This window comes from Gigantopelta aegis, unplaced genomic scaffold (assembly GCF_016097555.1).
Source record: "Gigantopelta aegis isolate Gae_Host unplaced genomic scaffold, Gae_host_genome ctg5410_pilon_pilon, whole genome shotgun sequence".
Taxonomy (NCBI): Eukaryota; Metazoa; Mollusca; class Gastropoda; order Neomphalida; family Peltospiridae; genus Gigantopelta; species Gigantopelta aegis.
The window spans coordinates 5366-22332 of NW_024534394.1; the positions used below are offsets into that span (position 1 = coordinate 5366).

The 16967-nt window shown below is 34.6% G+C and overlaps 1 protein-coding gene across 1 annotated transcript; it reads right to left on the minus strand.

Moving 5' to 3' along the window:
- Positions 1 to 411: 411 nt before the first annotated feature.
- LOC121366359 (kinesin-like protein KIF3A) lies at positions 412 to 10712 on the minus strand. Its single transcript, XM_041490839.1, is given in 14 exon segments — positions 412 to 510; positions 617 to 687; positions 742 to 883; positions 958 to 1116; positions 1118 to 1228; positions 1442 to 1521; positions 1524 to 1577; positions 1580 to 1637; positions 1728 to 1867; positions 2198 to 2391; positions 2836 to 2977; positions 3158 to 3190; positions 3193 to 3278; positions 10468 to 10712. Coding segments are annotated over 14 exon segments (1614 nt in total).
- Between the last annotated feature and the right edge of the window lie 6255 nt (positions 10713 to 16967).

Consider the following 16967-nt stretch of genomic DNA (forward strand, 5'->3'; position numbering starts at 1 on the left):
AAGTTGACGAATATCGTGAAGTAAATCTGTCCTTCTCTCTCTGATACTCTTCCTGTACAACTATTAATAAAATATGAATAGAAAACAAACAAGAGTCTCTGCAATTTTAAAATATAATAATTATACAGAATGTTATGTGAAATAAGTCATGTACATGTACTGGGTATTTTAATATATGTTGTGACAATGACCTCATCTTTAGTTGATTGGTAATAGTCGCCAGGTATCTTTGAGTTGTTGAGTGATACCTACTGTAGATTCTTGTAAATTGGCTATCTTTTCTTCATAACTTTGACGTTCAACCTAACATTGTTAATAATGTATCTGTCTGTCTGTTCATCCATTTATCCATCCAACCATCCATCCATTCATACATTCATTGATTTAATCAGATCCAAATACCTCTTTCTTTTAAGCTGTTCTCTCAACATAGACTCCTTTTTCTTTTCTTTTTTCTAAATCTTTCCTTGATTTTCTAACAACTTCTCGTTGTTTTTCAGCCTCTTCAAGCTAGTAAAGTTCAAATATAACAATAAATCACATTATTATTACAGACAACAAGAGATGACATAAGAGAGAGTAAAGTAATATAAAGAACGACAAAGTTGACACTTACTAAGTTGACTCCTCCCACAATTACTTTAGACTCTAAATCACTTAGTCTTTTCATCAAGTCAGCTTGTTCTTCTCTTATAAATAAAATCATATCCATTGACACAATAACTGTATAATATAGCTTACTGTGCTTTTTCAATTCTTCTCTTTCTTTTCTAGTTTCAGTCTGTATTTTATTTTTTTCTCCCTCTGCCATATCTTTACTAGCTTTTAACTGTTCTCTCTCCTTTTCGATTTCTCTCTTTAACTGAGCCATTGCCTGAGGTGACAAAGAAGAAGAGAGATCTGAGAGAGAAAGAGAGAGAGAGTTCATGAACATCAAACTTAAGTTTATTTAGACCTGATTTCTTCTTCTTTTTTCTTCTTCTTCATCACCTTTCCTCCTCCTCCATCATCATCATCATCATCATCATCACTACTTTCTTCCTCTCCACTTTCTTCAGCTAATATTTTCTTGAGTTTATCAATTTCTTTCTGAAATTCACGTAACATAGCATCCTTTTGGATCTTCATTGATATGAGCTTTATTTTTTATATTTTTAGCTCTGTTAGCATATCGTAATGTATTGAGTGTTTCATCACTGTTGTAATCTGCTGGACCAATGTTAGCAATCTAGATGGATTGATAAATATATAATGGATGAAAAATTGAAGTATGAATTTTATAGATGGTTTGATGGATGGATATTTGTGAATTGATAGACATTAAATGGACAGATGAACAGTTGACAGTCAATCTGTATTATAATACACTACAGAAACAAAGTTGGTCTCATTCCCGTTCTCCCTACATTGAAATGTACCTTAGAATGAGCCTTTCCCTTACCATAACTGTCTTTGAGTTTCCTCCTAAGGAGTCCTGAAGGAGGTGTGTTAGTTTACTATTTCGATAAGGTATATGAGTACTTTACCATCAACAAGTGCTCTAATGACAATACCAAGAAATGTTAGTGAACGATTATATTACTAGCTTCATCTTTTCTAACACCAGTAGCTCCAGTCTTTGAAATACGCTCAGAACCCTTCAAACAACAAATATATATACATATATATATAATCATTTGTGTAAATATACTATCACTAAACATATCTCATAATATTTACAGACTTACAGCTAAATCTACTAAATGTAATTTTCCCATTTTGACATGTGCCTTCATATCAGGTCCTATAACACTCTGTTCCACAGTGATAGTAAATATAGTATGTGATCTTGAAGAACGCTCATTCATATCAGTAGCTCCAAATATTCCTAACAAATAATTAAAGAATTGTTTACAGTTAATTGTATATAGTTACAATAGTTACAATAGTGATACTGTTCTAAATAGCATCAATTGTGCTATTTTTAGAATTTAAAAATTTTTCAGAATCACATCCATCTTTTATTGTCCAAGTAAAGCTACCTTTGCAATGAAACTTATGTAAAACAATTGTCCTTTATTTCACATATTTTATTTTCACATATAATGTAAAATTATATATGCAATGTCCTTTATTTCATTATTTTACTTATTTACTTTAATACACAATATATAAACAGTTATTTATCTCTATCTTAGGTAATGTTCTTTATATCAACTTACTGTTTTATTGCCTATATTCATTAACTTGTCCATTTCATCTGCATTCTTGACCACAAATGATGACAAATCTTTTACATAGACACCAATATCTGTTCTCTCACGAATTTGTAACTTGGAGTCTGTTTTTTTATTTAATAAATCACGAATATCTTCATTATATATCTCAAGATATGATACTCGTACTAGAAACCTGGGTATGAAAATTTTGACATCAAACCTGTTCAAACTGAATGTGATATTGTTAATGTGGTCCAAACTTACAAGTCTATCATTAACAAATCAATGATTTATAACAAATTATTAAATTACTACAGGATACAACAAACTAACGTCATGTGACATAATAGACTTGATTGGATACAACAACTAATGTCATGTGACATGATAGACTTGATTGAATACAATAAACTAATGTCATGTGACATTATAGACTTGATTGGATATAATAAAGTAATATCATGTGATATTATTAGACTTGATTGTAAAAGATAGACTTATACTGGGCCAGTAATTGTTTTTTATTGTTTAATTAATGATGAATGGAAGATTGATAGAGGGATAAATGGATCAATAAATGTTGTATTTATAGACAGATGAATGAATTGATAGATGAATATCTTAATAATCTACATACTGTACTTGTCCTTCACACTTAGCAATGTAACCAAAGATATGAGCAAATGAGTTTGGTATAATACCTCTCGTCTCTGGTACATTCTCTCCAGCCATTGTATATGTCTTACCAGTACCAGTTTGACCATAGGCAAAAATAGTACCTACAATGACAGAGAGTTATCTGGTGATCATGCATCCATCTATCCATTAGTTATCCATCCATCCATTTAAATATTGATCTACCCACTCATGTATTATTATGTCTATCTATCTATCTGTTAACTTGTATGCCAAACTGTTTCATTTATCCATCTATCAATCCATCAATCCATTTATTATACCATTATATCCTTCTAATACAGCATCCACAATAGTCGTGCTGTCTCATTGTAAACTTCAGCTTGAGTAGTATCAGCTCCAAATACCATATCGAAAGTGAAAGTCTTTGTAGGTTCTCTTGTACTTTTTTGCATGAGGTAAGTTCACTATTTTGAAATATAAAATTATAAATATAGACAATGGACAAATGGATCAGTATAAATGATCCGTCCATCCATGGTCTGTTTGGACTGATGTGACATGTAAAAGTCTTCTATATGTGCTAGCTGTCTCTCTGGTATTACCATCCACTTAGTGTAAGAGAAAGTACTGTAGGTACTTTCTGTTGATATGGGAAAGTGGATGTGAGTCATTTTCCCTTAAGAGGAAAATACCAGGCAACTAGCTGAATAAATGGACGTATGAACAGACAATATTTGATGTAATGTAACTAGTAATTACTTATTTGTTATTGTATATATTATTTCATACCTAAAATTTCTCCATTTGTTTGATCAACATGTACAATGACTGTGTTATTGTTCTTGATCTCTGTCTTGTTCATTGGGTCGACATCGTACAGCTACTCTCACATTGTCTACTTCTTCTTTGTGTTTTATATTGTCTTCTCCTCCTCCAGTCGTTTAATAAAAACTCATAATACAACAGTCTTCTAGCTAACTTACCGCCATATTTACTCACTGTTTGTTTGTTTCCATAGTTACAAACCGCCCCATTGAAGTGGTATTTGAAGAAGCCAGCAGTTGCCGGTGAAAAATGCTTAAGTCTATACTGGCTTTAAGCCTTCTTTACTAGAAACTACTAATGATATAATGTAAATAACTAGTAAAAACTGCTAACTATTAGATACAGTCTACTACTGTAATAGAAACTAAGTTTGTAATGTTAACTTCTGATGTTATATGGATCAGTAATTTCATGTAATTGTTAGAAGTGAGTGTATTATTAAATACAACGTGTTATTAAATATAATATTAGTTTGTCAAATGAACTCTGTGTGTAGGAAAACAAGTTTTTAGGTAATTTTGACAAATTAATTGGCTTTAATTAATGGATTTGTCATGACAATTATTGTCCTACCTAAAAATTTGTCACTGGATCAAATATTGGTTGGGGGATTTTGTCCTACTAGCACAAACTTTATCCTAGGACCAAAAATTTTTTAGTTGAGAAGCTTATCCCAAAATTTAATCCCTCATTTTCTTGGTTTCACAGGGTTAGCTGATGTGAGTAATACCAGCTCATGTGAGTAGTACTGCATATTATCCACTGTATTGAGGCACTCAAGAAGCTAAGGTTGCTAAAGTTCTGTCAAGAAACTAAATGATCTGTTGTAACCAAGGAACAAAAGATAATGGAAAAGTCTTGTTCCTCATATTTGTATATAAATTATTATTCTTATATATAATGGAAGGATATAACAACACTAATAATAGGTAAGAAAGATGTATAATATGCTTTAAAATCATTTGTTTCTTTGATGTTACAAAAATGATATCTATAATTAGCTGATATAGTAGTTAGTAGTGGTTGTGTGCAATAGAGATGTAACAGTACAACTGGTGTATCTGTATCCATTCAACAACAATAGTAGTTTTGTGATCTTTCAAAAAGCTACCACAGAAATTTTACATCAACATTATTAAGGTATTTTTCAATGTTATTTATTTATTTAACAGTAGATCTCAACAGATCACAAGTTCTATACCAAAGGTACAGTTTCTATACCAACTCTAGAGTTGTATAGAACTGTACCTTTGTAGGAAAAACATTGCATACTGTGTCATGCCCAAAAGCCTTTAGCATGTCCCTCTGAAATTCTGTTTGAATGCATAACAGAAAAACATCATCTGCCAAATTATCTAAATTATAAGGTTGTGGTCTCCTTTGTTCTTTATAAGTTAATATGGGGTTATAAGGAAGTGCTTCATATCTAATATCCAGGTTTGACAATAATTAAGTTGTTGACATGAAAATTAGTACCCTCAATATTTGTATTTGTTGTATACTGACTCATGAATACTATCTAAAAAGCTCCATACTCACTCCCTCTTTATGCTTTTTAGCAATATCCTGTTGAATTGTCAAGGTATTCGTAGATAAGCTATTTGTATTGTGTGATTGTAGTGTATAGGTAATAGGAACAATGAAGTTGGTATCCTCATCCTGTACTGCTTTGATATAAGCTGAGCACTGAGATCCCATCTTTGCTGTTCCTTGTGTTTTTAATTGCTGTTTTCCAGTTCCCTCAGATTTGTATGTACCTGCTTTGTTACAGTAATAGTAAAACAATTTCATTCTATCGGAGGCCTGTGGTGCATACTTAAGAACAAATAGAAACGTTTAGTTGTTTCAAATTCTTCCTTTCATTTGTAAACATTCTTTTAACGTATCAAACCTTCTTTTCTTTTCTTCTATAGACAGCCGATAGTTTGTTTGAAGATGTAGGAGTAATTTTTGAAGACTTGCCTCTCTTTGGTAAATACATGAATTAAAAAAGGTAATTAACCACATGTATCACAAACCTGTTTATTACATATAGTATCATGTAACCAGACCCAATTACCGATTATTATGTGCACTCCTCATGTGTTTTGAGAGAGTATTTCAAAATGGAATAACCTCTTCCACAATTGAACGTGTTGTATTCACCACTTGACTTTGATAGATTTGCTGAAGTTGTTGTAACTGTTACAAATCAGTTAACAATAATATGTGTACTTTGCATTCAGTATACATGTGAGCTTCTATATTACTTTGTCTTAATGGAGGTAGTATGAAGTGATGTGATACTGCCTTCTGAAAGTAATTGTCGAAGACATCTGATTTAATTCTTTTATTTTTCTCTTTCAAAGAAAGAGAGGTTTTAGAAGTCAAAGTTGGCTAACACCCCAGATTTTCTAATTAGTGAATTATTTAGGCATTTAGCATCTTCAATTCTAGAAAGACAGGTTGGTAGTTGAATCCACTCAGTCACTGTATACAGTCATAGGTGTAGAAAGAGGGGGGGCACATGCCTCCCCCCCCAATATTTTTGGTATATTATGAGATCGTTTCACAATCATTGATTTAGATTAGCCATTTTTCAATCCCTATCCTCATAATACAATTTAACCTGTAGATGAACATTTTATGTAAAAACATTTCAAAAAATTTTGTCAGTGTAAAACAACAGAAGAAGGTTTTATTTTGGTTGTTTTTTCATTTTCAATCTGAACAATGTTAAAATGTTACATATGTGCCCCCTAATGACAAAATTGTTCCTACACCTATGTATACAGTAGTGATGCTCTGACATTACATTCTTTATAATTTTATTGTTGAAAATGGATCAAAGTATTCATCTTGAAGACTCACAACATTTGTCCACACAAAATGTCTTCTATTATATTTTCTTTATTAGTACCAGTAAATGGCATTTTGACTTTAAAAATTGTTTACATACATTTTGATTTCAATTTTTTAACTGACTTGTTATTCATGTAAGCATAAATTCCTGATAACTGAGAGACTAATACGTGAACTCTTTCTCTGTTTTTGACAATACATAATTGTAATACATAATAGTAAGTTAAATTTATCATACTGTTTTGTTAATGCCTTTACCATTATGATGTCCATGTATGTTTTGAATGACCTGAAAATTTTTATTTTGTTCAGACTGACGATATAATATAATACATATAGTATTCACCTCATCTTTTAGGTAGTCCATTGTGTAGTGAGAACATAATGGATGACATAGACATTGTGTTATTTCTATTCCCTACAAGTTTACTTTTTCTATATGAAAAGTGCATGTACATTTTGTACCTTCATCTAATTGATAGAAAGCATGAATGGATATTGTTGAATGATTGGTGCTGTGCTAACAAAAGTAACCTATGTTACTAGTGATTGATTGAATGAAATATAATTTTGCACATACATTAGCTATAGTGTTACTGATATGGAATCACTGAGTACTGTTTTCTGTTGAACATATAGATGAAGATAGTGTCTATTCTGATATTTCAACATCCCACAAATTTGAAAATGCACCCTGCCTACTTTTAATGTAATTTTCTGTATGTAAAATCTAATAAACATACATACAGTGTTACTATATAGATTAATATGTTTTCTAGTACGCTACATTACATCTTATCTAATGTTTTATACCTGTACCTGAGCAATTGGGCACACAGTGCCATTAAACATAACAACTGATGTCATAAAATGTTTTTTGTTACATATGTTTGACTAACAATGTTGAGGTTTTTTGTTATGTGAATACATAAAAAGTTGCATGTTTTGTTTTAGATAACTAGTCTGAGTGAAAAAGATTCACCACAGCTTCCAAACCTAAATTTATGTTATATTAGACTTGGGACAAATCCGAGACTGATCTGTTCAAATAACAAGATTATAGGTGCATACCCTTCACAAATGTATATAGTCTTATAACATTGTCTGAATTATCTAAGTGATCAAAAAAGGTGGATTTTCTTGTTACTCTGTTTAACTAATATTGACCATCATTCATAATATCATTACTAACATGTATTTTCAATTCAAGCACACTACTAGTCTGTGTGTGTTATTGTTGCTGTAATTACATTTGTTATATATCTCTGTCATAAAAAAGAGTCAGATAACTGATAAATATATTACTGAATTGTAACCTGTTTTCCATCCAGTTATAAAAAAGTTTGTTCTGCTACTTTTTTGTCCTGTAGTCAACAATAAACCTTTTAAAATGTGATACATACCTTACTTTGCCATCAAAATAATTCAGTTAAATTATTAACTAGTTGGATGTAACACTCATGAGCATCTTGGTATCTACCAGGAACAAATGATTTATGTGTATTTGTTTGTAGTAATAAGATTATATGTATTGTATTTTTTTCTCTCTTTCCTTCATAGAGTTTGAACACACACAGAAAAAATGTATTGAATACATTCATTGTTTTATTGATGTAAATGAAATGGTTTATACTACAATTTACAATAGTAAAATTCCATTCATTTTGTACAATGTTTTTTTATGTAATGTATATATGATGGATTTATTACAATTGTTGTAATAATGTTGTAAATTTTTCAATTGTAATAACACTGTTAAATTTGTATGTAAAAGTATTGTAAATTTTACAATATCTTTAGACTGTTGTAAGTGTTGTTGTACTACTGCTATACCTGTACATGCTGTATAGGTTTAGTAATATCTTCAGTAAATGTAATCCTGAGTGACAACATAGGTTTTTATCAATTTGAATTATTTAACTTTGAATTTACAATGTATTATACTTGATTTTGTACATTCACAACATGTATGTTTGCTGATTGATTGCAGGAATTCTATAAAATAGGGTGATTCATCAGACACTGGACAACACTATATACTAATACAGCAATTGCTAGCAGTCTTGGTGATACAAGGAGGCTGTAATACAATTTAAAACGGTATGGCTATTTAGGAATAAACGGTTTGGTTTTGCGCATGCGTGAGCGAGTATTAAACAAAAGGATTAAAATTGAGGGGTTAGTGGCAGCTGACCAAATTTTTATGCTACCAATATACTTTGTCCTGCAATATTTTATCTAGGATAAAAAATGGTTTGAAATATTTCTCGTAGGAGAAAAAAACAGTTTGCAATATTTAATCCTAGGATAAAAATGGCCTTGTATATTTATAGACTATGAAACAAATACAACTGCATGTTATGTATTTCATTCTATAATAAAATTATTCTAGGATTAATGTTTATTATTTTGTCAAGGTAGAAAACCAGTATATAATGCTAGTATATATCAAAAAAGTGTAATAACGTTTGAAATTAACTAGAACATAATTATACAGAAACTTTATCACAGTTGTCACAAAACCAAAGGGATGGATCTTTTTTCATGACCACTTCTGAGACTTGCACACAAGCATCAATATGGTACCATTCAGAACATAAGAGATCGTTTTCAGATCTTTGACTGCAACTTCAAACTTGGTGTAAAATAAAAATTTTTGAATGTTTTCGATCATATTATTTTTTTCTGGTGTGCTAGTTCTATATTTTCTTGCATTCTTAAGCAAGACTTTTCTTAGAGTAGTGACTATAACAATTTCCTGTATAAAATAATAATTAATGGAGAGCTGAGATAACAGTAATTATACGCAGTAATCATAACTTTTATATCTTTTCCATATTTACTAGTAATCAGTGAGTTAAACACTAACTTACAGATGTGTTTTGTTAGATATTTATCTAAGAGTTCATTCCCTTCTCTCTTCTCTGTTTCACTAAAAAATTGATATGACAGCTTTTTTACCAAACCATGGTTCAAATAGTGCATGCAATGAGATACTTGAATGTGTTATATGCACACACTATGCATGAGTCTAAAATAATCTCACTAAGCTTTCTTGTTATGGGTAAACTTCACCAACATCTGTTTTAAGGATTCGATTCCACGTTTCATCTAATCCTATTTGCTATTCAATTTTACATATATAGTATATCATAAGCAACTGACTATAATATTTGTGGATGATATAGGGTGCTGTGAGTTTATGCATGTGCCTGAGAAGTTTCATTTGATCTTTGACAAATTGGCATCTAAACTCTTTTACTTGGTCACTTTTCAACAGTTTAAGAAGACCTATATTCTCATAAAAAAACTAGCAAATATGAATATAAATAATAATATATTATTTACAATTTTACTTTAATAATAAATAATTATCCTAAAAGTTACATTGACATATTTACTAGGCATACAAAGGAAATTCCCCCACCCATTTTGTAAAATTGTCTGACACAGGAGAATATAACAATTTCCTATTTCTACATGTTGCTACGCAGTACTACTTTTTTTTTTTTTTTTTTGGAGAATGTACTGGTATTAGATGAGTTTACGAAAACCATCTCACAAGTATATGAGGCACTACTAGACAGTGAAGCTAACTCCTCGAAATTGGGTCAACAACGCCTAACTCTTGCTGAGAAACTGGATGTCCTTAAGAAACTTGACGAAGACATTTTGAATGCGATTGTGGAGGACGATTTAGAAGATGAAATTGAGCAAGCGGACTCCTTCAGGGACAACATTCACCTAGCCATAAATCGACATAGACAAGGTGCTCGGACCCAGATCTGACAGAATATCACTTAGTGGCCGCGGGGTTAGAAGAAGGAACTTCCACTCCTCACCAAGAGATATACCCTCTCTGAGACAGACAGAGATGGCGCCTCCTCACGATCACCTAGACCCAAGGTTAAGTTACCAAAGATAAGTTGAAGAAAATTCAATGGGGATGTACCAATTGGATTACCTTTTGGGACTCGTTGATTCAGCTATTCCAGCAATAATGAAACTCTCGAACGTCGATGCAAGTTTAATTATCTGAACTCTGTCCTTTAGCAATCTGCTGTCCGAAGCAATCTCAGGGTTGACTTGACATCTGCGAATTATGAGGAAGCAGTAGACATCCTCAAGAGAAGGTTTTGGAATAAGCAGCAAATTATCAGCAAACATATGGATATTCTTCTCAATCTCAATGCTGTTTGATCGCAGCATAATTTTGAAGGGACTGAGACATTTATTTGACCTGGTAGAATCTCATGTGAGGGGGACTGAAGTCCCTAGGAATTCCGCCAGAGGCATATGGTGGTTTGCTGTCTTCTGTTCTAATGAGCAAACTTCCCTCAGAATTTCATTTGATCATCAGTAGAGATGTGAAAAATGACGAATGGGACCTCAACACACTGATGACGGTCATGGAACGAGAGATAGATGCCAGAGAAAAAGCAGTGACAGGCCCAAGTCGTATTGCCAAAGAGACAGAGCAGAGATCCACCCACTGCGGCAGTACTGCTTACTAGAGAATGAGGACCAACCTGTTCATATTGTAGCCAGTTCTCATTCATCCAATACTTGTAGGACAGTAACCAAATGTGGAGACCAGGAAAGCAGATCATTAAGAAGGTGGAAGATGTTTTGTTTGAATCCGAAGGCACCCATATTAGCAGAGATTGTCGTTCAGGCATAAGGTGCGTCCATTGCAATGGAAGACATCATAATAGCATATGTACCCATAAGGACCCATCACCTCGACTGATCACCACTTTGAGCACTACCACTCACGATACACCTTCGTCCCAAACGAGTCATACCGTATTGATGTGTATTAACTCTAGGACACCAGTGTTACTTCAAATGGCCAAGACATTTAGTCTACAATCCTCAGGAACCACATTACCTGATGAGTGAGGCTATAATATATAATGGTAGCCAAAGGTCATATGTAGGTAACACAAGTAAGGGAGGTCTAGGATTACAGAGTTGGAGTGTGAGTGTAGAGACATTGTCCATATAATACATTTGGTGCCAATGAGGAGGGAAGACAAGCATATGATGTGGTTAAATCTACGGGGGCTACCAAGTGTGGGCCAGGTCTAGAGATACCAATATTGGTTGTGCCACTAATTTGTGGTCCATTTTTCAATCAGCCCACAGCTTGTTTAAGAGAGAGATAAGAATACCTTTCTGGTTTAGAGCTGGCAGACTCCTCCTGTGACAGTGACAACTTGGGAGGTTATATTCTTATTGGGTCTGACCTCTATTGGGGGTTTGTCAAGGCAGGGACATTAAGGTGAGAAGTGGTCCAACAGCTATTCAAAGTAAGTTTGGATGGGTGTTATCTGGTCCAGCAGAACAACTAGCTCAAGAAGATACCATTGTCAACCTTGTGTCAACTCATATTTTGAGGGTTGGTTCACAGACTATGCCAATTGAGAATCAGGACTTAGATGACAGGTTGAAGACGTTCTGGGATCTGGAATCACTAGGTCTTTGTAACAGTAATGACTCTTCAGTGTACAGTGAGTTCACCAACAGTATCTCACTAATGATAATAGGTATGAAGTTTGCCTTCCATGGAAGGAGTCACATCCTGTACTGCCAGATAACTATAGCCTGAGCCACAGACGATTGACTAGCCTTCTCAAGCCCGCTCATTAGCGACTCAAACATGACCCACCAACCCTCCAAGCATACATGATGTCATACAAGATCAACTGACCCAAGGAATCGTAGTAAAGTTGTTGACAGCCTGAAATCTGGAGATGTTGGTAAAGTTTCATTAGCTCCTACATCATGCTGTTATACAAAAGGGAAAGCAAACCACCAAGCTTTGCATTGTCTACGATACATCAGCAAGGACCAAAGGTGTCTCTCTTAACGATTGTCTACATACCGGTCCCCCTACATTTGGACAAACATCATGGACATTCTTATGAGATTTCGTTCTCTCATAAGGTGGCACTAGCTGCTGATATCGAGAAAGGCATTTCTGATGATAAATCGATGGCAGAGAGAGATTGAGAGCTTGGATTCTTATGGGTAGATATGTCAGTAAGCCATACAAAATGTTGTGTTGATGCGTTTTACCCTGAGTAGCATTTGGGGTCTCTTCTTTAGTCCATCTTGCTCAAACGCAACAGTGAAACATCATCTTGAGCGTTATTGCACTGAGGATCCAAGTTTTGTCAATCAGTTCTTATGATCTATCTCTATGTCGATGATGTTGCCTATGGTGCAGATGATGATGCAGCTGCCTTCAAATTGTACCTGCTGTTCTAAACTAAGACTGGCCGAAGAGAGGTTTAATCGTGCGTAAATTTGTTACCAACCCTAGACGTCTGATGAAAAGATTGAATGACGAAGGAGATACTAGATTGGTATGTACCAATGTTGATACCACCACAGATGATGAATCTTCGCTAAATCTGTCCTTGGAGGCAGGAGTGATCCTCATTCGAGGAACAAAAAGATATTAGGAGTTGTTGGAACTCATACATGACCAACTGGTCTTCGATCTTACCGACATTGCATCAGTATGCAGCAACTTTGGAACCCACGAAGAGAAACATAGTTGCAGTCTCTGCCAAGTTCTATGACCCTTTGGGTTAGTATCTCCTGTTAATGTTCAATTTAAGTTATTATTCAAGGCCCTGTGTGAGGCAAAACTAGAATGGGATGAACCTCTTTAGGAGAATTACTAGGAGACTTGGAGTTTACTCGTAACAGGTTGCAAGAAGCAAATCCTGTGTCTGTTCCTAGATACTATCTCCAGTGGGGTTGGTAGCACAATAAGCAGTTCAACTCATTGGGTATTGTGATGCCTACTCCAATGCGTATGCAACTGTTGTGTACTTATATGTAGAGACAAATGGAGAGAGTTGCACGAGAATTTTGAGTTCAAAGATGAGAGTAGCTCCCACCACCACAAGAACTATTCCAAGGTTGGAGTTGCTACTCAGCACTCTTGTTGTCTAGACTTGTTACGAACATTACCAGTGCTCTACAACAAGAGATGTCCCTCCAACTACCCCTATGCTTTACAGATTCTATGGTGGTTCTTTATTGGATTTAAGGGTCTACCAAGGAATGGAAACAGTTCATCCAAAATAGAGTGGAAGAGATCAGAAGATTACTCCGATTGAGTGCTGGTGTCACTGTCCTGGGGTTAGCAACCCGCAGATATACCATCCAGAGGAAGCAAACCATCTGATTTATATCTAATCCCTTATAATGGAATGGACCCGAAGTAATCGATCATGAAGAGGTACCAGTTGAACAGGTACCATTCCAGACGAATGCTGAATGATATAAAGTCAAGCCATGATAAGGTCCACAGTCTACTCATAACTGGATCTAATGGACTCTCTTCTGTTATACACTGTGAAGACTTCAGCGTACTGGGAGACTTTTACGGGTCACTGCTTACGTTTTTCAGGTTCACCAGCTACTTGTAGCCAGGTTGAAAGGGACTGGTGAGTCAATTGGCAAAGACATTACTGCGTGTGACATCCTCAAAGCAGAGAGACCCATTGGATAAGAGAGTCTCAAATATCGTTAGTTAAGCAAGGCCAATTTGAGTCTTGGAGGGAAACAATTCGACCTGTTTGTTGATGAGGCTGGGGTATTAAGATGTGGAGGCAGACTTGGCAATGCCAATATTTTTTTCCAAAAAAAACATGCAATTCTGCTGAACTTGAAGCACCAATCACTACCTTGTCATCAAGGATTGTCATGAGAAAGTTATGCATAATGAGTGAAGAGGACCTTAACTCAGCTGAGGTCAAAGTACTGGATTGTAAAGGGACGCTTACTTGTCTGTAAGCTGGTTCGGCGATGTGTGATCTGCTGTAAATTTGATGGAGGACCTTATCGTTTACCTCCCTCTCCACATTGGCCGTGTTCAAGTAGCAGAAAGCCCCACCATTCAATATACTGGAGTAGATTTTTTTCCGGCCCCCTCTTTGTGGAGAACAACAGCTAATGCAACTGCCGGTAAGGTATGGATTTGTCTGTATACTTGCTGTGTGGTATGAGCGGTACATTTAGATGTTGTTTTTCCTGATCTCAGTGCGCCAGACCTTTTTGAATAGTTTCAAGCGATTCACTGCTAGACGGGGATTCCCAATAAGATGAATCTCTGACAATGGGGAAACTTTCAAATCTGCGGCAAAAACTATAAAGAACTTATTGACCATCCTGAAGTAAAACGCCATTCAGTCAAATCTCTGTGACCTGGTTGTTTAACCTTGAACGAGGCCCATGGTGGGGAGGATTTTTTGAGAGGTTGATAAATCGATGAAGAGATGTTGAAGGAAGACAATCGGAAATGCCAGGCTAACTTTTGATGAGCTACTAACAGCTGTCACTGAGTTGAGATGATTTTAAACTCAAGAACCTCTTTCGTATTGTCTACTGATGATATGGAAGAATCCTTACACCTTCTCACTTGTTGATCGGACGTAGAGTCCTTACACTACCAATGTACTCCCCACATGAAGATCTCGGACTGGTTATGGCTTGAGCCCATCTACTGTGAATTAATCAGCGATGCATCATTTCAACAAGACACTTGATCAATTTTTGGGAAGCGATGGAAGACTAATACCTGGTTGAATTTCAGGGAATGCCATCGTTATCATAACCGACCAAAGGGGTTGAAAGTATTATGTCTGTTGTCCATGATCAAGTCCGCCCTAGGAGTCTCCTCGGAAGTTAGCAATAATCGAAAGTGTTTATAAAGGGAAGTGATGGCCATATTAGAGTGCAGCAGTAAGGACTCATCCGATACAGGTCGAAATTCAGGCTGAAGCATTCAATTAAACAAAACTGTACCCCATCGAAGTTAGGAAGCCAGATTACTGGAACTGACCACATGGTGAGCAACCAGAAATCAGGATACTACAAGACGCCCATAAGAGCATCTGCAATGAGGAGCAATGAATGATGCAGAAATTGGATCCTAGAACTATGAAATGACTGAAATGTATTAACTGTGAGCCATATCTATATACATTTAATGATGACTAATTATTGTTAATTTGTTTGTTTATCTAATTATTGTTAATTGTTTTTTATCACTTAAGTTGACCAGTTCTGGTCAACGGGGGGAGGATTTACAGAGATATATCATTGCAATTGTGACTGATTATTTGATGTAATCAATATTTTGTTCACGTGATCTTGAGAGAGACCACGTTGACCAAAAAAACTTTTTGTGATATATAATTATTATTTTGTTGATGTTGAATCCTCTCTAAAAGAAAGGGGGGGGTTATTTAATCTGAAAAAACTCTATGTTGAACTCTAAATATACACAGACTATAGAAAAAATATCAACTTTGTGTTTACTGGACCAAACATGGCAAACTAATGAGATAAAGGTATCGATAAAAGACGTACAACCTAATGAAAGAGCTCAGTTTTGGACCAACCACTATTGTCCTCCACTAAAGTACATGCTGAAAACACCTCTTGTCATTGCTTGTTATCGGGCAAATTTACTTTCAATGTACTTTTAGCTTTATTGAATACATGTTTGCGAATAACTAAAGAGAATAATAAATTATAAATTTGTGATTTTCAATAATTTCTCCATTGCTTCATCTGTTAAAAGTTCATGTCCTTCAAATACATATTCTCAACTGCATTGCTCTAATGTTTCTTCTCCCATCCTGCTTTTCAATCTTGTTTTTTTGTTAATTTCATGCTCTGTAAATTTTTTGGGGGAAGTTACTGAGTTTGGGGGGGGGAAGCTTCCCCCCCATAGATTAAACCCCAGATCAGAGTTAGACAAAAGGAATTCTGATCCTTCTGGAATTAAGTAATGAAAGCTTAAAACAATTTCTTTGGCTAAAGAGATTAATCAAAAGGATTAAGATGGAATTGTAGATTCACAAGCTCTTTGTCCCACCATGGAAACAATAGTATACTTGGCGTTTTGTCACCTGGTAAATCAGATCATTCACTATTAAACTCTGTCCATCCATATTAAATAGTCATTCAGTAGAAAATTGTACTATTTAATAAGTCAACTTACATACAGTAGTCATCAGTACGGTAGACCTTGATCATAAATCTATTAGAGTGATAAAAGGGGCAGTAGTAATATCATACGTATAGCATAGCATACTAGATAATAAAGCTGTCGTGCCTTCCACAACACTCAATTAGAACATACACAAGAGAACCAAAACAATAGAGAATAAAAACATGGGAGTTAGGAATTAGTGATATTATCAAAAATTCAACTCTTACATAGAGTAATTATCTAGAGAAACTTTTAACTACTCATCGCCAGTCTAGTCATCAAAGTATCACTATAGAATAAAAAGGGTTTAGTCAAGTTGTAAAATTAAGAAGGAAAATTGTCTAAAAAGTTTTGAAGAATTTTAAATCATGTTTTCCCAAAAAGAGATCAAAATTCGAAAAAAATTAAAAAGTTTAATATGAACGTCCCCTTTTATTAATTTA